Source organism: Prunus dulcis, chromosome 4 (assembly GCF_902201215.1).
Source record: "Prunus dulcis chromosome 4, ALMONDv2, whole genome shotgun sequence".
NCBI classification, from domain to species: Eukaryota; Viridiplantae; Streptophyta; class Magnoliopsida; order Rosales; family Rosaceae; genus Prunus; species Prunus dulcis.
In genome coordinates this window covers 2981506-3003716 of record NC_047653.1, presented here as the reverse complement: position 1 = coordinate 3003716, position 22211 = coordinate 2981506, and the positions used below count along the sequence as shown (strand labels likewise).

General features: G+C 39.1%; 5 protein-coding genes and 1 pseudogene across 7 annotated transcripts; all 6 read right to left on the bottom strand.

Moving 5' to 3' along the window:
• Positions 1–3798: 3798 nt before the first annotated feature.
• Positions 3799–6476, bottom strand: LOC117625706 (GDSL esterase/lipase At2g27360-like). Of its 2 annotated transcripts, XM_034357240.1 has the most exons (6): positions 6317–6476; positions 5312–6166; positions 5002–5235; positions 4646–4794; positions 4266–4542; positions 3799–4175 (listed from the first exon to the last, which is right to left on the bottom strand). In XM_034357240.1, the coding sequence occupies exons 2-6, from the start codon at positions 5562–5564 to the stop codon at positions 3943–3945; spliced, it is 1146 nt and encodes a 381-aa protein (XP_034213131.1). In that variant the 5' UTR covers positions 5565–6166; positions 6317–6476; the 3' UTR covers positions 3799–3942. The 2 variants fall into 2 exon arrangements, with proteins under 2 accessions (XP_034213131.1, XP_034213132.1); XM_034357241.1 differs by lacking the exon at positions 6317–6476 and having other exon boundaries at positions 5312–6292.
• Positions 6477–7200: 724 nt separating this feature from the next.
• Positions 7201–10324, bottom strand: LOC117625707 (annotated as a pseudogene).
• A 145-nt stretch (positions 10325–10469) lies between these two features.
• LOC117624411 (malate dehydrogenase, mitochondrial-like) lies at positions 10470–12756 on the bottom strand. 2 transcript variants are annotated; one of them, XM_034355626.1, is made up of 6 exons: positions 12254–12756; positions 11986–12154; positions 11847–11908; positions 11609–11733; positions 11249–11366; positions 10470–11114 (listed from the first exon to the last, which is right to left on the bottom strand). In XM_034355626.1, exons 1-6 carry the CDS (start codon positions 12659–12661, stop codon positions 10974–10976), a joined length of 1023 nt encoding a protein of 340 aa, XP_034211517.1. In that variant the 5' UTR covers positions 12662–12756; the 3' UTR covers positions 10470–10973. The 2 variants fall into 2 exon arrangements, with proteins under 2 accessions (XP_034211517.1, XP_034211518.1); XM_034355627.1 differs by having other exon boundaries at positions 11000–11146.
• A 54-nt stretch (positions 12757–12810) lies between these two features.
• LOC117624410 (pyruvate decarboxylase 1) lies at positions 12811–15571 on the bottom strand. Its single transcript, XM_034355625.1, has 6 exons — positions 14947–15571; positions 14128–14853; positions 13947–14035; positions 13719–13836; positions 13327–13515; positions 12811–13225 (listed from the first exon to the last, which is right to left on the bottom strand). Exons 1-6 carry the CDS (start codon positions 15373–15375, stop codon positions 13055–13057), a joined length of 1722 nt encoding a protein of 573 aa, XP_034211516.1. The 5' UTR covers positions 15376–15571; the 3' UTR covers positions 12811–13054.
• A 1589-nt stretch (positions 15572–17160) lies between these two features.
• On the bottom strand, positions 17161–17868 carry LOC117623863 (signaling peptide TAXIMIN 1-like). The gene is made up of 2 exons (XM_034354870.1): positions 17615–17868; positions 17161–17475 (listed from the first exon to the last, which is right to left on the bottom strand). The coding sequence occupies exons 1-2, from the start codon at positions 17731–17733 to the stop codon at positions 17352–17354; spliced, it is 243 nt and encodes an 80-aa protein (XP_034210761.1). The 5' UTR covers positions 17734–17868; the 3' UTR covers positions 17161–17351.
• Positions 17869–18026: 158 nt separating this feature from the next.
• On the bottom strand, positions 18027–20325 carry LOC117623862 (pentatricopeptide repeat-containing protein At1g28690, mitochondrial). The gene has a single exon (XM_034354869.1). It carries the CDS (start codon positions 20298–20300, stop codon positions 18771–18773), a length of 1530 nt encoding a protein of 509 aa, XP_034210760.1. The 5' UTR covers positions 20301–20325; the 3' UTR covers positions 18027–18770.
• Between the last annotated feature and the right edge of the window lie 1886 nt (positions 20326–22211).

The following is a 22211-nucleotide window of genomic DNA, read 5'->3' as shown; positions in this document are numbered from 1 at the left end:
TCTCTCTCTCTCTCTCTCTCTCAATTTTATACACATCCAAAAATATTTGAACGAAAGTCGTACTACTTTTTAGAATGTTAGGTACAGTGGACACCATTAAATGTGTGCCATAAGCAGAATCTACATAGGATATGTGTAGATAATATTCACTGGAAATCTTTGCCATTTGTGTAGACCGGTTGGTAGTTGTTGGAATAACAGAGGTCACACACTAGGTACTAATTGGGGGAATGGTGTAATTTCCTTTTGACAAAGCACTGGTTATCCCAGCTGAAAAACTGCCAAGGGTTGTCATGTCACAGGCACTTGCCTGTGCAGAACCACATTGTGCTGATGAGTTGTAATTGTATGGCCTTCCTCCTCCACATCATGCTTTTGGAGTTCACCTCATAAATCCTGCAATGAGGACATGAATCAAAAGGTTTTATCGTATTTTCAGCATTTCCAAACTCTGCATCTTTAACACTTCAAATATGCCTAATCTAGTGTGCGAAAACAGGATTCATTACACCAACTAGGGCTGGGCATACACACCGAAAACCTGGTCAAACAGCCTAGCATATATATATATATATATTGGTTATCGATTTGAAATCAAACCAAACCGATGTCTATGATTCGGTGTTGAGTGCTTGATATTGAAAACCATCAGTTAAACCAAACCAAACCAGTGGGTGTACTCAAAAGTACGAATAAAATATTAAAGCTTGTTAAATAAAGCCCATGCATATGGACATCTCACAGCCTCTCTCAGTCCTCTCACCTCCGTGCATCTATTTTTGTAATTCTCCATTTTATAAGCACCACTAGGTGAACGTGGGTTCAGAAATCTACACCTACTATTGTGAATATATTGGGATTGTGGTGATGTGAGGAGCTTATAAAAATAAGGAAACAATTTCATACCAATAAAGAAGATTCATAAACAGATATGAGTGAGATATATGAAAAATCGTCTGGCTGGCGTGTGTTGTAACTTGGAAGTATACTGCCCCATAAATAAAATATCAAAAGCACCTACTTCTTTTTTCTATTCGTCCCACCTAATTTTTATTTTTGCGCACCTAAGCTATCTCTTCTTCTACATCTACCTCTCCCTCTCCCTCTCCCTCTCCCTCTTTCTCTATCGCTCCCCCTCTCCCTCTCCCATCCAAAATAAACTGATTTTATTAACTTTCTGCAATACAACATCAGCCTAACATCTATTTATAATTACATTTAGATAAACTGTTTTTATTAACTTTCTGAGACTATATGAGAATTTGTATCTTTTAGATATAACTTTTGATATCTAAAAGATACAACTTCTCATATAGTCAAGAGATACAACTCTTCATAAGAAATCCAAAAGTCCGAATTCGATAATCTGATTATAAATGAATTCAAATTTAAATTGAGATATATCCGATCCGAATCCGACCCGTTTACAGGTCTACCCCTATTGCACACCAGACAACTACCTTCCCACTAAACTTGGAATTCTTTGCACACCCCTCTATTTGCTTACTACACCACAAGCCTCAGTGTCAAAAGTTAAAGCCTTCAATATAAAAATTGCAGCTTCCACTCTCTAATTTGAAGCATCCACGCTCTATTTTTTTTTTTTTTTTGGTTAGAAGAAATAACAAGGGCAGGCAATCATAACAAAAGGAAAGTCTAAAGCTCAAAACAACATGAAAAAAAACCCCAAATTGCAGAAACCCTAAAAACAAGATCCAACCCTGCTCAAAAGAATTCGCTATGCCAATGCCTCCACAAGGAGATCAAGGTTAAGAGGAGCCATGAAAAGGAATTTGAAGGGTTGGGCTAGCAATATGCATCATTCTCAAACGATCCATTAAGTGGTCAACATTGATCATTGAGCTACAAAGCCACAAATGCAGATATGAGTCTTTTAGAGTCTTTAATTCAATGCTTGGATACTTTAATTCGGGACATGAAGATTTTAGTTTTGTTCTTGGAGGCTCAAATTTTGTATATGGATGCTCTAATTTAATGTTTGGAGACTATAATTAATTTGGTGGTTGGCTTTAATTTTGTGCATGGAGAATCTACACTGCTTGGAGACTTTGATTTAGGACATGGATGCTCTTATATTTGGGACATAAATCCTCTAATTTAGTTCATAGGCGCTCTATAAGCAATTAGGGATGTTCAAAGTTGTGTGCTTTTCATAATCTTTATCGGGAGCAAGAGAACAACGTTTACGAAAGAAACAGTACTAGATATTATTGTTTTTTGATATAAGCGAAATTGGAGGAGGGGAGTTTTATTTTATCACACACACTATCAAGGTTTTATTAGGATTCGAACCTAAGAACACTAGTATGCAGGTCAAAGTCATTTTTCATTGGGTTAGACCTCATTGACTTATTGTTTATAATATTAAATGGTAAAACCACCTCCTTATATAAAATTTAGAGAGGAAGTGAGAAAACCCACCTCCAACCATGCTCTCTATTCTACTCCTAAAATAGCTGCATCTCTAGGAGCTCCTAAGAGCACCTCCACCCGAAAAGGGCAAGGGCAAGGGAAAGGCAAGGCAAGGTCAGCCTTGTCTTTTTTGGTTTCACCTCAATGGGCAAGGGCAATGACAAACACTATTCACTTTAATTTATTTTCTATTTTTTTATATACTTAAACCATTAATTTTGATAAGATTTTCGGTTGCCACATGTCACTATTTATTATAAAATTCTCATCTCAAATTTTAGATAAAATTTTCATATAAGATTTTCGGATTAAATTTTCGGATAAGATTTTCGGTTGCCACGTATCCATATTTATTATAAAATTCACATCTCACTCATCATACAATTGAAATACTCCCAGTCCTTATAACCCGACACAATCGAATATAAGGGCGACTCAATCATTGACGGAGGCGGTTCCACCAGATCACGACGTGGGGGTGTATTTTCCTTCGGAGGATGTAATAGTGTCATTATTTCCGACATGGAACGCACCATTAGAATCGATTGCGGCCATTGTTCACCTAAGGAGCCGTGTGTAATGGTTTTCCTCTTTTTTGTTTTGCCTTGAATAATCTATTAAAAAAAATAAAATTGAAAATGCAATAAATATATATTAAAAAATGACATTAAATTGAATATAACGGCAATTAATTTTTTTTTTACCTCGTCGCCAAGACTTTGACCTATTCAAACGTTTGTCCAGGACCCTCTGACTTTGATGGAAGAGACCATTTTGTAGTAGAAAATTTGATTTGTAAAGTGAAAAATATTGGAAGAAGATGAATTTGTATGAAGATTTGGTGTGGAAAGTAAATAATATTGATTGGTATTTATAGAAATATTTTTGATATTTTTTACTTTTGTTTTCAATTTTTTAAAGCCAAAAATTAGAGAGCCATTGGATTGGATAAGATGTTTGGATCAGAGGCTCCAGGAAAAGCCATATGGCTTGTAGCCAATCCATGTGCCAACAATAAAAAAAATTTGAAAATCAATGGCTTACGTCAACTGCCTTCGGGCAACAGCCTAGAAAATTCTTGCTCGTGGGTTTGCCCGGGCTGAACCTTGTTCCCTGGAGGAAGGGTTTGGGGCTTGGGGCTACCATTTGCCCGAGTTTGGGCTTATGCTGGAGGTTCTCTAAATATGAAAAGAGAGAAAAAACTCTTAGTGGTTCTCCATAATTAAATACTGCTTCACTTTAATGCTATTTTAAGTATTTATTTAATGTTAAGTATTTATTATTATTGTTTTATATGAAGAATGAGCATTTATGCTAAACTTAAAAAAGAAATAAATCATTTATAATTCCGCAAATTAGAAAGGATTGTTGGAGTTGAAATTTTATAAGGAGCTTCTAATGTAACTTTTTAGTGTTTTTAACTAAATTTTAACTAAGAAAATAAGGAGCATTATTGTGAATGCTCTAAATAAATTTTTTTGAGAAGTTAGCTATTGGTGTCTGTCTCAGTCACACTGGTGAATCACACAAAGTGGAAACGCGTGGAACGGTGTAATTTCCTTGTAATATAGCCTTGGTTATCCACCTGTATGCTGCTTCAGTGGAGTGCAGGCCATCCCAGCTGATAAACTGTGCAGGGTTCTCACAAGCACTTGCCCCTGCATCCCCGCATAGTGCGGATGTGTTGTAGTTGTATGGCCCTCCTCCTCCACAGCATGCTTTGCTAGTCTCCCCAATAAATCCTGCAATCACACATTAATCTTCATTATTATTAGTATTACTCTTTTTTATTTATTTATCATAAATTGTGAAATAGGTAGATAGACAAGTACCAAATTGGTCCGGAGACTGATATAATTGCAGCATGGCATTGTAATAATCTGCATAAATGATAGCGACCTGAGGATGAAGCCTTCGAATCCGACTTAGTGCTAACTGAAGCTGATCATTGTGATACCCAGAAAACTTGTTTAACCAGTTTAGACAGCCAGTTGAAGGGTCATATTGGTTCTTATCTGAACTCTCATATGTTGTTAGATAAGCAGGAAGGCAACCAATTGGAAAGTTGCCTGGTACCAAAAGTGTTGCCGCCCCGAGCTCGATTAACTCCTGCAGACCATGCAGCCATAGGAAATTAGGCAAGCCTGTAATTCATAGCCAACATTGAAGAAAGCAGACTACCCCTAGTAACGACTATGGTTCCAACTCTTACATTGATGGTTGAAGCAATTGTTTCTATCACTAATGGTACATACGCTTGAACCTTTTCTATACTTTTTCCTGCAAGCAATGCATCGTTGTAATCGTTGCCTCCAATCTCTCCCATTAGAATTAGAGAAGTTGAAAGGACTTTGTTGCAGTCTGTAATTATTCAGAAATAAAAATCAAATAACAGATCAATCAACCAAGTCAATTCTGGTGCACCAACTCCAATTATTAAAGTTATCATCTAGGTTTGGTGGAGGCATTGAAAGTGTAGCCAACCACATAAGCAAGTGGACAGGAAATAATTTCAAGTAAAGGAACACACAAAAATATAATGAGAAAACAAAATTGGGAACTAATTACCTGAAGATGTGTTGCACAAAGATGGCAGCATTTGTTTGAACCACTCCAGTTGAATGCTTAGAGAGTCGTTGGTACATGAAACAGAATCCCCCATTTCTTCAAGAAAGGCAGCATCTAACGCCGTGGCTCCTGCTACTGCAAAATTCACACCTGCTTCAAAGTTCTGGACACTTTGATTACTGATGATCAGGCTTTCAAGATAAGGTGGTACTAGTGGAAGTCCCAGAAACTCAGCTGCAAAAAATGAAGTGAAAGTTACATGAAAAGCTGATGAAAAAAGTCAGATATATACATATAAGTGAATGAGTACCAATGAAGTCTATGACCAAACGACCATCCGAGCATCGTCCCGTGGGATGATGAAAGTAGGTCTCTCCATATGGCGGGTGGAAGAAGTTGAGAGATCTGTTAGGGTCGCTGTTGTATAAGTTGCCTGTATCAGTAATTGAATCTCCAAAGCCGATGATTGAATTGTAGCAACCAAGCACAAGAGGGATGATGATGACTGATACGAGGATGAGGTTCATCAAATATGCCTGAAAAGACCACCCCATTGAACTCATCTCTCTCTCTCTCTCTCTCTCTCTCTCTCTCTGATATGGTGTGTATGCGTGTGTGTGAAATTATATACACATCCAAAATACTTGAACTAAAGTCGAACTACTTCTTTTTAGAATGTTAGGTACCGTGGACACCACTAAATGTGCGCCATAAGCAGAATCTACCTACACACTGGAAATCTTTGTCATTTGTGCAGACCGGTTGGTAGTTGTTGGAATAACAGAGGTCACACTTCTGAAACACACAAGGCGCCTATTTGGGGTATGGTGTATATTCCTTTTAACAAAGCATTGGTCATCCACCTCTATGCTGCCTCAGTGAAGTATATAGCATCCCAATTGATAAATTGTGAAGGGCCGTGACAGGCACTTGCCTGTGCAGAATTGTAATTGTATGGCCCTCCTCCTCCACAGCATGTTCTTGGAGTTCCCCCGATATTCCTGCAAATTGCAATGACATGAATCGAAAAGTTTTATCGTGTGTTCCGCTTCAGCATTTGGAAACTCTGCATCTTTAAAACTTCAAATATGCCTAATCTAGTGTTTGTCCCACAGTAAAACAGATCGACTTTGTAGACTTGTAACAATTGGTTCCAGAAACTCAGCTGCAAAAGATAAATTCAAAGAAAGTTACATGAGAGAAGCAGAAGCTGATAAAAAAAATCTCAGATATGGTGCTTGACTTGTAATGTCAGTGTTGAAATTCTAGAAGAATCATGAATACAAGGATGATTCTAGAGTTGTGGAGAACATACCATGTTGGCTAGACTATGGCGGTAGAACATGATGGCTAAACAATAGCCACAAAAATAATATTGTAAAATATAGAAGTTTCTAATATAAGCCACACACTTGTGGCTGGAGTAAAAGAGACCAAGTCGGTGGACCTGGCGACGTCGGCTACTCTCATCTATAAAAGGACTTGGTGCCTTCCCAAACGAAGTGGAGTGAACCAATCAACTCCCAATCTGTGTGGGAGTAAAGGGACTTGTAGCCTTCCCAAACAAAGTGGGAGTAAAGAAGCCAACTCCCAAACTATTAGGGAGTTAAGAGTTACCCAAATAAAGCTATGTTGAGAGCCAATAAGCTCATCAATTTAAGTATAAGTGCCAAATAGCCTAAATTATTCTAAATCAAGTGTGGTGGTTAATAAGTCAATAAGCTATAAAGAAGGCCAATTAAATGTGAAGAAACAAATTACGCTTGAATATTGTACATGTAGCTAGCTAACTAGGTTTCTACTTTCTCTTGGTCATTGTCACCTTGTGTGCTTCACAAAGTTCGTAAGAGCTTAAATTAAGCATTTTGAACAAAACCAATTCTGAGTGCTCATCGAATCGTTTGTCCACATGACAATGTATAGCTAGCAAGAAAGGAACCGATTAAAGAAACAGCAACACACGCAATGCAGCTGGCAATGATGGTTTTCATCTGCACGGGATGACCCATGAGTTTATAGAATTTATATTTAAAGCTGACTTATCTCCTTGGATATGATTATATCCTTCCGAAGTTTGATCCACATTTGACAAATCTGACAAATCTGACAAATCTGACGTCGGATAATCAATAAAAAATTTCAAAAGTTAATGCAACACATGGGTTTCTCCATCATCATTTTTTTTTCAAAACCAGAAAATTCAACACAAGTTACGTGTGAATGTTATTATTAAGCGAAGTTGTTGACCTTGATGCACAAAAGCTATCAAAAAGGCAAGATCTACGAAGTTAGGCGGAGAGTATATCTTGGAAAATATTGTGAACTTATTGGACATCTATAACAGAAACCCTTAAAACAAGATCTAACCCTACTCAAAGCAAATCACTGCTAACGGTAGATATTCCAATGCCTCCACAAGGAGATCAAGGTCGAGTGAAAACAAATTTATTGAGTAGCTAACTATTGGTGTCCCAGTCACACTGGTGAAACGCACAAGGTGGCAATGCGTGGAACGGTGTAATTTCCTTGTACCAAAGCCTTGGCTATCCACCTGTATGCTGCTTCAGTAGAGCGCATGCCATCCCAGTTGATAAACTGTGCAGGCTTCTCACAAACACTCGACCCTGCATCCCCACATTGTGCGGATATGTTGAAGTTGTATGGCCCGCCTCCTCCACAGCATGTTTTGCTAGTCTCCCCAGTAAATCCTGCAGTTTAATATTACTCTTTTTATTTATCCTAAATTGTGAAGATAGAAATATTAAGGGGGTTGAAGAAGTACCAAATTGACATAATTGCAGCAGTGCATTGTAATAATCTGCATAAATGATAGTGACCTGAGGATGAAGCCTTCAAATCCGACTTAGTTCTATCTGAATCTGCTCATTGTGGTACTGAAAAAACTCATTTAACCATTTTAGGCAGCCAGTTTTAGGGTCATATTGGTTCTTATCTGAACTCCCATATTTTGTTAGACAAGCAGGAAGGCAACCAATTGGAAAGTCGCCTGCTACCAAAAGGGTTGCTGCCCCGAGCTCGATTAACTCCTGCAAGCCATGCAGCCACAGAAAATTATGCAAGCCTGTAATTCATAGCCAATATTGAAGGGAAAAAAAAGACTGCCTTAGTAGCAACTATGATTCCAAAGTCTTACATTGATGGTTGAATCAATTGTTTCTATCACTAATGGTAAATACTAAATATGCTCGAACCAGTTCTATATTTTTTCCTGCAAGCAATGCATTGTTGTAATCGTTGCCCCCAATTGATCCCATTAGAATTAGAGAAGTTGAAAAGACTTTGTTGCAGTCTGTAATTAATCAGAAATAAAAATTAAACTACTGGTCTATCAACCAATGTCTCACTTCCTCTTTAATACTAGTCTGGACAACCACATAAGCAAGTGGACAGGAAATAATTTCAAGTAAAGGAAACACAAAAATATAATGAGAAAAAAAATTGGGAACTAATTACCTGAAGATGTTTTGCACAAAGATGGCAGCATTTGTTTGAACCACTCCAGTTGAATTCTTAGAGAGTTGTTGGTACTTGCACTATGAACTCCCATTGTTGCAAGAAAGGAAGCATCGAGCGCCATGGCTCCTATTACTGCAAAATTCACACCCGCTTCAAAGTTCTGGACAGTTTGATTACTGATGATCAGGCTTTCAAGATAAGGCGGTACCAGTGGAAGCCCCAGAGACTCAGCTGCAAAAATGAAGTGAAAAGTTAAATGAGAAGTTGATGAAAAAAGACAGATATACATATACATATAATATAAGTGAATGAGTACCAATGAAGTCTATGACCAAACGACCATCCAAGCATCCTCCCATGGGATGATGAAAGTAGGTCTCTCCATATGGCGGGTGGAAGAAGTTGAGAGATTTGTTAGGGGAGCTGTTGTATAAGTTTCCTGTATCAGTAAGTGAATCTCCAAAGCTGATGATTGAATTGAAGCAACTAAGCACATGTCATCAGTGAGAGAGAGAGAGAGACAGAGAGATGAGTTCAATGTGGTGGCCTTTATTTGATGACCCTCCTCCTCCTCATCCTCATAGACATATAAATCATATGGCGGCCACCTCTTGGTTTAAGGTCCAACAAGAGATGGGTCTCCAACGACACTGATATGTAGAAGAGTTTCAGAGGGGATATGGCACTCTGAAGTACATTTCTGGTGCCACATAATGTTGATATCAATCATGCTGAATTTTTCTGTTCAGTTATGGTATGTGACAAAGATTTGGTTCCAGGATTGGCCAATATTGATGTGGCTTGTTCTCTCTTTGATGCCATTTGGACACTAAAAACCTTTCAATAGAAAAGGAGACTCTTCAAATGGGTGACAAACAAAAATCAGAAGAAAATGAAAGGAGATTGTGAATGGTTGAATTAGAAATGAAGTCAACGAGATTATGCGACTCCACCATAACCCCTTGAGTCAACTTCAAATTAACATCCAAAAGTGTGTAGCCAACCACTTGCTTATACATCTCAGTATTTGGACAGCAAATAATTTCAAATAAAACATGAGAAGGAAAAGTTGGAACTAACTTGAAGATGTGTTGCATAAATATGGCATAATCTCTTTAAACCAGTCCAATTGAATTCCAAGAGAGTTGTTGGTATATGTATTAGAATCCCCCGCTGCTTCAAGAAAAGAAAGGCCGCATCAAGCGTGGTAGCTCCTACTACTGCAAAATTCACACCCCCTTCAAAGTTTTGGACACTTTGATTAAAGCTCTGGCTTTCAAGATAAGGTGGAACTAGTGGGAGGCCCAGAAACTCAGCTGCAAAAGATAGAGTCCAAGACTGACAGTTACATGAGAGAAGCTGATAAAGAATCTCAGATATGAAGATAAGAGATGGATGCTTACCAATGAAATCGATGACTAAACAACCATCGGAGCATCGTCCAGTGGGTGATGAAAGTAGGTCTCCCCATATGGAGGAAGAAGAAGTGAAAAGGCTTGTCATGGGAGCTGATGCATAAGTTGCCAGTATCTGCAAGTGAGTCCCCAAAGCTGAAGATTGAACGGAAGCAATCACCAAGCGCATGTGGGATGAATATGATGGCTGAGAGGAGGAGGAGGTTCATCCAATATGGATAACAATGCGAACCCATAGAATTGATGGATCTCAAGCTCTCTCTATCTGTCTTTCTTACAGAACTTAAAACGAAGAAGGTAAAGTGGAAGGGCCCTGCTTCAAAACTATCGTATAAAACTGCTTCTTTAAGCTAGCTTGACTTACTATATTGTAAGATCCCACATCAACCAACGGAGAGGGAGTGATGTGCCTTATATGTGCACACCCGCATCCATCTAGCACGAGGCCTTTTGGGAGCTCACTGGCTTCGGAGTCGTAGGAACTCCGAAGTTAAGCGAGTTTGGGGCTAGAGCAATCCCAGGATGGGTGACCCACTGGGAAGTTGCTCGTGAGCTCCCAGAAACAAAACCGTGCGGGCAGAGAGGGGGGCCTAAAGCGGACAATATCGTGCTACGGCGGAGTTGATCCCGGGATGTGACATATATAATATAAGTATGACATATATGCACTTGCACGTGATTCAATCTACATATACTATAATACTGTTAGCAATCTCTTGCCTCCTCTTCTATTGTGGTCCAGAAAGTGGGGATTAAAGCAAAAGTTAGACGGAAAATTCCGATTTCGACTGAAACCGTTCAAAAGTTTATGATTTAGCATCATACTGGATGGGATTGCCAACATTTCTAAAATCTATCACCATGTCGAAAAGTAAATTTCCAAACCAATGAAATCCTCCAGCTGCATATTCAAATACTTACTGCAAAAGGAACAAATACTGCTCACATTTATTAAATTGATGTTTGGAGGCAAAAAAGCTTAGCTCCAAATAGCTTAGCGGAACAAAAATGTTAAGAACAAGATAAGAAAAAGGGTTTTTTTAATATCAAACTAAAACCTTGTGCAGTTATTCAGGTTAACTAACTTTCTTTAGCAAACTTTATTCCCTTCTCCATAGAGGCTTTAAGCTCAGGTATTAGACTTTGTAGGCCTTGGTTCTCGTGGTCCGACAAAGGTCCCAATCCAAGAACTTCCTCCACGCCATTCTTTCCTAGCCTTACCTACACCAGCCCACATGTTACATTGAGCTTAACTTAACCATGGAAAATAATATGTATCAGAAAACATAGAGCATTCCATCTAACAACATAAAGATTAACTTAAGAGAGGCATCCGAATCAACTAGTTCACTTACCTTAGAGGCAAAGAAAGGCAATTCTGTAACACTTGATTGCACAAAAGAGCATTCAACAACATCTGGAACCCCGTTTAGACCCTTCAAGCAAGCATCGGCGAAAATTGCCCCGGCATAGCTGCAGAAGAAGACGAAAAACCCTCAGCTCCCGAAAGCACACAGACAAAACCAAGGCAAACACAAAGAACATGGGAAGAAGAAAAAAGAGAAAGGCGATTCTCTGGTAAACATGTCATGTCCTTTCTACCCTAACAAATTATTTGGAGACAATAACCAAAGCCACAATTTCCACCTAAAATTATCTTCGTAGTGAAATTCAAACTTCCCCAAGAAACAAAGGGAAGAACCTCGCAAACTTACGCCATTGATAGAGTAGCAGATCCTTTTCCAGCCTTTGCTTCAACAACCTCTGTCCCTCCATCTTGTGTTCTCTTGGTAAGAGCTTTGATCTCTTCATCCGACAAAGTCTTCGACTTTAGGGTCACCTATGAACATTATTCATAAAAAAATCAGCTTTAATCTCGTTAGAAAGAAAACAAATATTCAGCCTGGTCAAAGGACGAACGAAACCAAAGGAGATGGAAAGACGAAAGAATACTTGAGAAAACAAGGGAAGGATAGTTGTTCCAGCATGACCACCAACTACAGGAACATCAACTTCTGAAATGCACAGCAGAATAAACTCATTTCAAAATTTTATACATAAAAATGGGAAAAACTGAGAAAGAAAAATTTACCAGAGGCCTCAGCGTTAGCTTTGCCAGCATAGAAAGTTTTAGCCCTGACGACATCAAGCGTTGTCACCCCAAACAGCTTCTTCTCATTGAACATCCCTGCCTTCTTGAACACCTCCGCCGCAATCGGGACTGTTGAATTCACCGGATTGCTAATCATATTAACCAACGCCTATTTCAAAATTACAAAAAAAGATTAAATAAATCTTAATTTAAAAAAAAATGTATGAATTTGAGAACAGGGTTTAAGAGAAAGAGGGCATCGACTGACATTGGGACAGAACTTGGCAATGGCAGCGCTCAAAGACTTGACGATGCCTGCATTGATGTTGAATAGATCATCGCGCGTCATTCCGGGCTTTCTGGGAACGCCGGCCGGGATGATGACGAGGTCAGATCCCTCAAGCGCTTTGCCGAGCTGCTCTTCGCCAGCGAACCCCAAGACCTGAGCGAGGGTGTTGACGTGGCTGACGTCGGTAGCGACGCCGGGAGTGCCGGCTATGTCGTACAGGGAGAGGGAGGAGACGAGAGGGTTGAGCTTCATGAGGAGCGACAATGGCTGGCCTATGCCTCCGGCGGCTCCCAAAATGGTGACTTTGCGCTGCGGCTGAGATGATGATGAGTACGATCGGACGGCTGTTCTGGGAGCAGACCTCAACATGCTCACAGTGGCACTCATTTTTCCGATTTACCGGATACTTTCACTCTACTTTTTAACGGTTTCAACCTCTTCCTAACTGAAATTTGAATCCGTATGTAATGGAATTTTCTTTCATATTTATTTATTTATTTATGGTTTTTTTTAACGAAATAAAAAATAAAAACCTGGAGAAAATTCCGGTTGGATTTAGAATATTTCAAACTCGTACATATTCAACAAGGTATACACATAATCAACAAGCCAGCAAAAATTACATTGTTACAACAGAGAGGCCAACCCAGACACCTACCCTGTTCTCTCTTATTTCTAAATACAGTCATTTTTTTATCTTCTCTCAGGTAGGCTGTTGGAGCTTTAAAACTCTTTCAGTCTCAGATGTTCTGAGTTTTGACTCGTTCAACTCCCAATCTGCTACTGAGGATTTGGTGGCCGACTGTTGGCGGCTGAAACTCGGGATCCCCATTCCAGCAGCTCTTTGCTAGTGTCGTCCTTGTGCACAAAAACTTCAATGAAGCATAAACTATCCTTGTGCTCCCCTGTTGCTTTCGCGATTGCTTCTGTTAAATCCTCCTCCGTGCGTACCTGTTTACACCAACTGTCATTTCTCGATTCAAGAGCAGAAAATGTTTACGACAAAAATAAGGTAACATTCGAGCAAGTAAAGTTGATTCTTTTATGCTAACCTTGGTAGTCCAGCATTTTCCTTCGCCATTGTGGATGGCATCAACAAGACCAGTGTAGTTCCAGTTCTTAATCACATTGTATGGACCGTCATGAATCTCTACTTCGATTGTATAGCCTCCATTGTTGATAAGAAATATAATGGTGTTTTGCCCACATCGGATCATTGTTGAAATGTCCTGGGCAGTTACCTGAAAACAAATACTATTAACCATGTGCCACATCTCTCGAACATACGTAAACTATTTCGAGGAAAAAGCTCCACAGAAAAGTGGAGTGTTGGTACAAACTGTTGCTTATCAATCTTATCCTGCATTATTTGTACTTATTTATTGTTTGTTTCTACATTGCAGTTCTGTGTTGTTATATTAATCTGATATATCACACAACTAACCTGGAAACTCCCATCACCAATGAAAGCAATGACACGTTTATCTTTGGCACCCTGAGCATAGCCAAGAGTGGCGCCCACTGACCATCCAATAGATCCATATTGCATCTGGAATTCATACCTGAATAAAATTGAAAGAACCGGTTGCCAGCCTATTGCTTAATATACATAGTTACACATGGTTGTGCTTAAGAACTGCATAAATGAGTCGTGTAAGGAAATTGTTCTTACCCACAATTCTCAGGGAGGCGGAGCTTCTGACAATTGAACCATGAGTCTCCAGTTTCCGCAATTATAGCAGAGTCTCCAGTGATAATCTCCTGTTACAATTTTCAAATAAAAATTATAAATCTCAATACAAGAACCACAAACAGAACATGGACCAAAACACAAGAAAGAACACTGCTTTTACCTGAATATGCTTAAAGAGAACATTGACTCTCAGAGGTTCATCCCTCTCACTCTTTAGAGGGATGCCAGGGGGAACGAAGATCCGATGGTAATTTTCAACAGCAGTACTGTTTTTCTTCAGCTTCTCAGCCAATGCACTTAAGAAGTCAGCCATGAAAACCCAGCCAAACGATGGACCATCACCAATGGTCACACGGTTCGGCTCCACAATAATCGCTTTCTCCTTCTTGATGAGCAAGGAGTACCCAACAGAGCTATAATCATTGAAAATAGGACCCACAAAAACATAAGCATCAGCAGACTCCACAATCTCACCACAGAAGCTAGAGCTCACAGCACCCCAATAGGTCCCAATGAAATGTGGGTGGTGCTCAGGCACCAGCCCCTTACCAGATGGCATAACAGCAATTGGGTAGCCACTAGCATCTGCAAGCTCCACAAAGGCCTGCCGTGCCTTTTTCACTCTTAATTTGGGTCCACCTATAATCACAGGCTTCACAGCCTTGTTTAGAAAAGCAGCAGTGGCTTCAACTGCTGCCTCTAACCCTAGCTGGTTGCTTACTTTTGGAGCAAGGAAGAAGGGGACTGGGTCTCTAGCAAATGTGGGGTGAGGAATTGCGGACAAATTACAGCCTATGCTGATATATACAGGCTTGCTTTCTTTCAATGCTGTTGAGATTGCTGTGTCAATTAGCTCATGTGCATCTTCCAAATTGTTCACCACGGCCTATCCATTATAATTACACCAAATTCAACAAATTTGGTAACACAAAAAAAGTAAAAATGTAAACTTTAAGAAAAAAGAACACTATGAGCTTACCTGGTGGCAGGTGACGGTTTGAAAGCAGCGGAGCTCCTGAGAGAAATCGGGTAACCCGATTGTGTGGTGGAGGATCCGATTCGTGCCGTAGTCGTTGGAGTTCGGCCCACCGACTATGCAAATGACCGGCAAGTTCTCACTGCACGCACCGGCAATGGCGTTCAAGACGCTGAGCCCGCCGACTGTAAAGGTGACGACGCACGCGCCGACGCCCCTGGCACGCGCGTAGCCGTCGGCGGCGTAGCCGGCGTTGAGCTCGTTGCAGCAGCCGATGAGGTTGAGGCCGGGCTCGGCAAGTAGGTGGTCGAGGAGGGTTAAGTTGAAGTCGCCGGGGACGGAGAAGACGTCGTGGACGCCGATCTCGACAAGCCGCCGAGCCAGGTGGCGGCCCAGGGTGCCGGTTGAGTTGGCGGGTCGGAACCCTTCCATGTGTATATTGTTGGGTATAATTAAGTTTGAGTGATGATTAATTACCTGTGGATTTTCAGAGAGGTTCTGGTGGTCGTTAAGTATTTTATACACCTGGGTTAGTGCTGGTTTTGTAAACTATCTATGGGCGAGTGATTAAAAATTATAGTTGTAATTAAAGTGGTAAAACAACGTATACTTTGAGGATTTATGTTCGATTTTCTTTTTTAATGTCACTTTTAAAAGGATAAAATGTTAAAATATTAACACTTCTAAATGGAAATTTTTTTGAAATATTAATTAAAGAAAGAAGCAAAGAAATGTGGTTGGTTTTATTTTATATGTTTGAAGGTGGAATTTGGAAGGCAGGTCTTGTTGGTCATTGGCATTTTTGTTGGGTTTCGAGGGTTTGTGGTTTTGGGCTGTAGGTTTTGATTATTCTAATCACTATGAACTGGGAATCTTGGATTTTTTTTGGATTTTGAATAGGAAAAAGGGAAGGCAAAAGACCAGACCATCGTTTGGGAAGACCACAAAACCAAAGCTGATTGCTGGTTTTTTCACTTTCAATTCCGACGTCTTTGTTTATTATGGTTTGGTTTGTTTTTGTTTTGGGTTTACTCTTTCCATTAGCCTTTGCCAAGGCGTTTTTCTGAAAGTGTTTCAATAGTTAATTTATGTGTTTTCTTTCTTACCAATTACAACTAATCGAATTCTCTCTTTTCACATATTGAAACGTGGAATAGATTCTGCAAAGAGTTTATTCGTTACCAACTGCCTATTGGGCGTGATATTATGCGCAATTTTGTTAGAAGTTCTAAATTTGAATTCTTCTCGTATGTGTTTGTTGCTTGGTAACTCATGTTGAAGTGTTTCAACTAAAATCCTCTTTGTGGAAATTTTGCATACATATCCCAATGTAGAACAGATGGTTGAGGCGATAGAAGAAAAGTTGGAACGTCGTTCGCGCAAAGGCAAAACCAACAAGTTGCAAGTTTGGCCCCAAGCTCCGATTTGGGCTCATGACCCACCATTTTGAAGAGAACAGCACTACAAGTAAAACGCGTCACTTTGCCATGACGTATGAACTTTTTCGGGCGTTCAAGATCATTTAGCAATCCAAACAGGAATTTTAATATTTTGCAAGCTTTTAGAAACTTTTGTTAATTTCTCTTTTTAATTCCCTTTTGTTTCCTAGGGTTTTCAAGAGTATTTAAACCAACTTTAGCCCATCACTAGAGTAGTATGTTATCATTCTGAATTCAATAAATGAGAGGTTTTATCATATTTTGTGGATTCCAAGCTGAATTCTTTTAGATTAATCGTTTGATTGCCTTATTACATTGTCATCATTTAAGTGTTGGAACTAATATGTCACAAGGGTTACACTCCTTTGATTTTGCGAAGGAGAGACATGCACAAAAGAGCATAAACCACATCAACGGGTAGTTATTTCTCTCCCATAAGGTATTCCCTACACACTCATATTTAAAAGGGAGTGGCTATGTCCCTAAATCAAGGATCTTGCATGTTTAGCAACTCCATGTGAGGTTAGGCACCATTTGTTTTAGTTTTGCAAGGCTCGCTCCTCGATCAAAAATTCAAAATTCATGGCAATGGGGTCTAGTCCAATTATAAAGGGCATTAATTTACAGATTAATGGTTTCAGGTTCGAATTTCCATGTCATCTTGATAGTGTGTGTGAGAAAGCCCCCCAATATTGCTTGTATTAAAAAATAAAATAAAAATCCATTGTGGTGAAATTCTACTATAGCGCAGAATTGCATCTAGTAAACCAATAATAGCTTCTAACTGGAACACAAATTTTGATATATTACCCCATAAATTCATTGAATAAATATTCAACAAAAATGAATAGAAAGAGGAAAGATCGAAAGAAACTATGAATGAACAAGGATGGGCTGGGGAACAAAAGGACCCCATGCCTTTTGAAGGTCAACAACCAATGAACAAAAAATACTATCAAATAGTGAAATCTAACAAGGAATCTTAGATGTGAACCACTTCATGACCGAAAAGGGAGCCTTGATCAACCCCAGTGCAAGCTCAACTACGATCGTCACGCACAAGCAGCATGGACATATGCACGTCAACGCCAACCTGCAATCATCACACACACCCACAAAAAAAAAATCAATTTAATTAGTGGTAGCACCACCATATAAAGAATTTCACTATCTTGACATGAAGAAAAGTCCTTGAAATTCTGATGAAAAGGAAGAGAGAGAGTGAAACTAACCCGACAATCCAGATGAACACACCCACAACGGAGAGGAGAAGAGAGATGAAGGCAAAGGGCAGGCCAATTAAAAACCCCAAAGGCCTGCATTCGCAATCATCTCCGCAACAGCAGCTCATAGCTTCTTCTTCTTCTTGCTTTGGTCTTCTTCTTTGGTTTCTTCTTCTGTGTAGTTGTTGATTGTAGAAGACAATAAACTATAGGCAGCTTCTTTGGTTTTTGGTTTCCTTGGTCTGGATGGAGTATATAATATTAATTGATGATGGAGACAAACAGAGAGAGACCTGTTCTCTGCTGCCGCCTTTACGGGCCAAACCCAAAAGTCCAAACTCTTTTTTTTTTTTTTGATACGTAATTGAACCAAAATTAACAATCATTGAAAAGACCGGAGGATCAACCAAACCAATAATGGATTTCCAAGTCCTCCACCCACTTTCCTTGACCAACAAACCTCCTTTCTAGAATCCAATTACAATAGGAACTTGCAATTTAATCTTTAATATAATTTTCTTTATGCAATTCAATAGCTTCTCAACTTCTTCTTCTTCTTTTTTATATTTCTTTTGGTGAATTCAGTTGTAGTAGATAAGTAGAAGGTCATTTAATTTGAGATTCTGAAGATGTAGCTGTGATGGCCACAATGCCTATACCTTTTTATGTACCAGATAAATATTTAATTACTGATCAACAAATCTTATCATACTGTGGTTTATGGTTTAACTTTGACAGTGAAAAAGCTTCAACTATTGACTGGTATACTCAACAGTACACTATAATCCGATTCTTTCTGCACCAGAACAAATACCTCCTTGTCAAAGATTAGAACAGCTTTAATTACCTCTGAGTTTGAGCTTAGTTACGGTTTGCCAAATTAAGCAGCTTTCTGTTCTCCCCAAAAAGCTGAGTCAGTCCAATTGCCTGAACTGGATTAACCACTGGCTGAGTTTGCAGTATGCAGCAGCTCCCTTTATTTGTTCACTAGGTTTAGAAACTAGTAGACTTTCCTTTAGGCTCCCTGCAGCTTCAACATCTCGTGCTCTACCAGTTGGCATATATTGGCTTTAAAGTCCTCAACTGTCAACCTTTTATTTTGTTTTCACTGAACCAATTCAATTTTAGCATTTGGAGCTACAAAAACAGGGGAAAGGGCTGATTATCAACCACTATCAGTACCAACCCAACTGCAGGCGATGTCTTTAGATATTCCTCTCACCTTCATTTTCTCTCTAAGCTCACTTACATTGTCCCATTTCCCAGCGGCTGCCAAAGTATTAGAGAATGCAACATATGCACCTGGCCGACCATCCGGATTCAACTTAAAAAGTTCCTTGGCAGCTATACTTGCCATCTCAACATCACCATGTAGAGTACTTGAACTAAGAAGAGCAGCCCAAACATCAGAGTTGGGCTTCTCAGGCATCCCCATTGCCAGCTCCCATGCTTGATGCAAACTTCCTGCGCGCCCCAAGAGATCAACCATGCAAGCATAATGCTCCATTCTTGGTTTTAGTAAGTAGTCCCTATTCATGCTTTCAAATATCTCATGGCCCTTGTCAACCAGACCAGCATGTCCACAAGCTGATAAAGCACTGAGGAATGTGACAAAATTGGGTTCAAGTTGGTGTTCTCTTTGCATTATACTAAAGAGCTCAAGTGCTTCATCAGGATATCCATTCTTCCCATAGCCATCGATCATTGAAGTCCACGAAAATACATTTTTTCGAGGCATGTGGTCAAAAATTATCCGTGCATCCTCAATTCTTCCACATTTTGAATACATGTCTATAAGAGCACTTCCCATCTTTATATCCCAAAATAATTCGGTCTTCATAAGTTGACTTTGGACTTGCTGGCCAACTTCAAATGCTGCCAACACCGAGCAAGCTCCAATAACACTAGCAAACGTGGAGATATTAGGTCGGAAATTCAACCTTTGCATGTCAACGTAAACTTCAAGTGATCTCCAAGCATATTCAGTTGATTTGCTATAACCTTCAATCATTGCGTTAAATACCACAACATCTTTTTCAACCGTTCTCCTGAATATATCTTCAGCATCTTCCACAGAGCCTTGATTCATATACCCGGAAATCATCGATGTTGAACATACAACATTCTTTTCCAACATCGTATCAAACACAGTCCTCGCATAGCCAACCTTCCCATTCTTAATGTAAGAGTCAACAAGCACAGTATAAAGAACATCATCAGGCTCAACATCTGATTTTATTATCTGGGCATGCACCACTCCTAAACTCCATGGAAATGCTGCATTACCAGCACAAGTAGAGGCTTTCAAGACCATAGAAAACGTATACCCATCAGGCTTTTCACCAGATAAAACAAGTCTGCGAACCAAGTTAAGCGATTCTTCAACTTTCCCGCGTTTGAGGTATCCACCAATCAAATAATTATAAGCAGACAGAGTTTGTGCAGGCAATTCATCAAACACTTGGCGCGCATATTTCAGTGAACCGCATTTCAGATGCAGTATAAGCAGTTTAATGGAAACATTGATATTAGGTCTGAATCCAGTTTTGAGAATATGGGTATGAATCTTTTGGCCATGGGAAGGGTTTTCTGAATTGATGTAGTGCTGCAGAGAAGAGGCTAGAGTGGTGGCAATTGGGGAAGCAACATAGCTTGGCGGGACAAGCGTCGTATGGTTTTGGGGTGAGAAGAACATGGACGGTCTGATTGTGAGTGCTTTCCCATTCTTCATTTTCGCCCTTTGGATCTGATACCAGCTGTTCAAGTCTTAAATTAACATAGAAGGCACTGCAAAAAAGTTGGGAAGGATTCGACCCTTTAGTTTCATTTGGGCCAAAACCCAGTGTCATAATAAGGCGCAGCTCAATTTTTGCACTAGGCCCAATATTGATGCCCATTAGGTATTTCATATTTACATTTTAAAAAGATAAGAATTTATACCATAGGACTCCTGTTCTCGTTTTGTTTTTTATTTTAAAATTAAAAAGTTGGGAAGGATTCGACCCTTTAGTTTCATTTGGGCCAAAACCCAGTGTCATAATAAGGCGCAGCTCAATTTTTGCACTAGGCCCAATATTGATGCCCATTAGGTATTTCATATTTACATTTTAAAAAGATAAAAATTTATACCATAGGACTCCTGTTCTCGTTTTGTTTTTTATTTTAAAATTTTTTAATATGGAATTTTGTTAATTTATTATATTATTCTCATTTAATAAATAGTTTCATTTCTTATTAATGGGTTGGATTGCCTCGTGTCTTATTCTTTGGTGGGCCCCCAAGTGGTGCTAAGTTCAAATCTTCATGATACTGTGTGCGAATTTTCCTCCATCATCCTTCCTAATTTTAACAAAAATAAATAAATAGTTTCATGTCTTAATATTAGACCTCTGCCTTTATATATGTATATCTATCTATGAAAAATATTTAGCTTTGGTGCAACCTCACTTATCATTTTAAGAAAAGTGACTACGTTTATTTTTAAAAAGAAAAAAAGAAAAGTGAGTACGCATGACGAACTTTTCTTCATTGTGGGGATAGGAAAACACCTTCCAAATGATTTTCCAGAGCCTTCACACACACACACAACCCCCTCATTGAGTGGATTGGTGGAATTCAAATACCTCTTGCTTTCCTCTTCATTGAGTGGTCACCACATTTTCTTAGAAAATTATAATGTAATAACGTTGCATTGCAAAGCTACGTAAATTACAAACTAATTGGTGGCATTTACTTTGCAAATCCAACTTTTTGGGATTGCACAAATCAATAATTATAGCTTCCCTGATGATTTTTTGGGGAAATAATTGCTTTAGTGGTGGACTTTCTTTCATCAAAACCTAACAAAATTTTGTTGCCTACCATGAAAACGAAAGCCACAAGATCGACCTAATATAATATTAAACACAAAGCTATTAAACCATTAACCCAGCTGTGATTAATTATGAAAGAATTCAACAGACCTGCATATGTGAAGCACTTCTCATATTTAGGGAGAGAAATTTTCCTGTTGTTGTATCATTGTCTCATTATTGTCTCTATCTCTGCTCAATGAAACGTGAATAGAGAAACATTTCTTCTAAACAGTGTATGGGAATTTAACTTCACCAAAAAAATGAAACTAATTTGATTTTCATACACTCTCAAAAGAACTCTGAATATGGGTGATTGCGATACATTTTATACATTTACTTAGTAATGCATCAAAACCAATTCATGTGTGTTTTAATGAATGAGTTATAGGCAAGAAATGAATAAAACCTATAATCATACTTGACTTGGGAGATGGATGTGAATGATGCGATCCCATTAAAATGGCTTTGTGGGCAATAGACATTCCTTAATTATATATTATTGTTAAGTATGATGAGAAATGCTTAAGAGGAAAGGAGACTTTACACTCTTTACAAAAAGGTTGTTGATCTCCACACGTTCAACAAATGGTTAGGCTTTCTCTTTCTTTCACCATCCATCATAATTAACAAAGTGCCTCATGGGCCCAACCCCAACCCATGCTTGCGAAGAGGGCATGCATACATGCATTATTGTTTATTTTTTCTCAAGTGTTATATGTATCATAGATATTCTACATTTTTGTATCACTTCC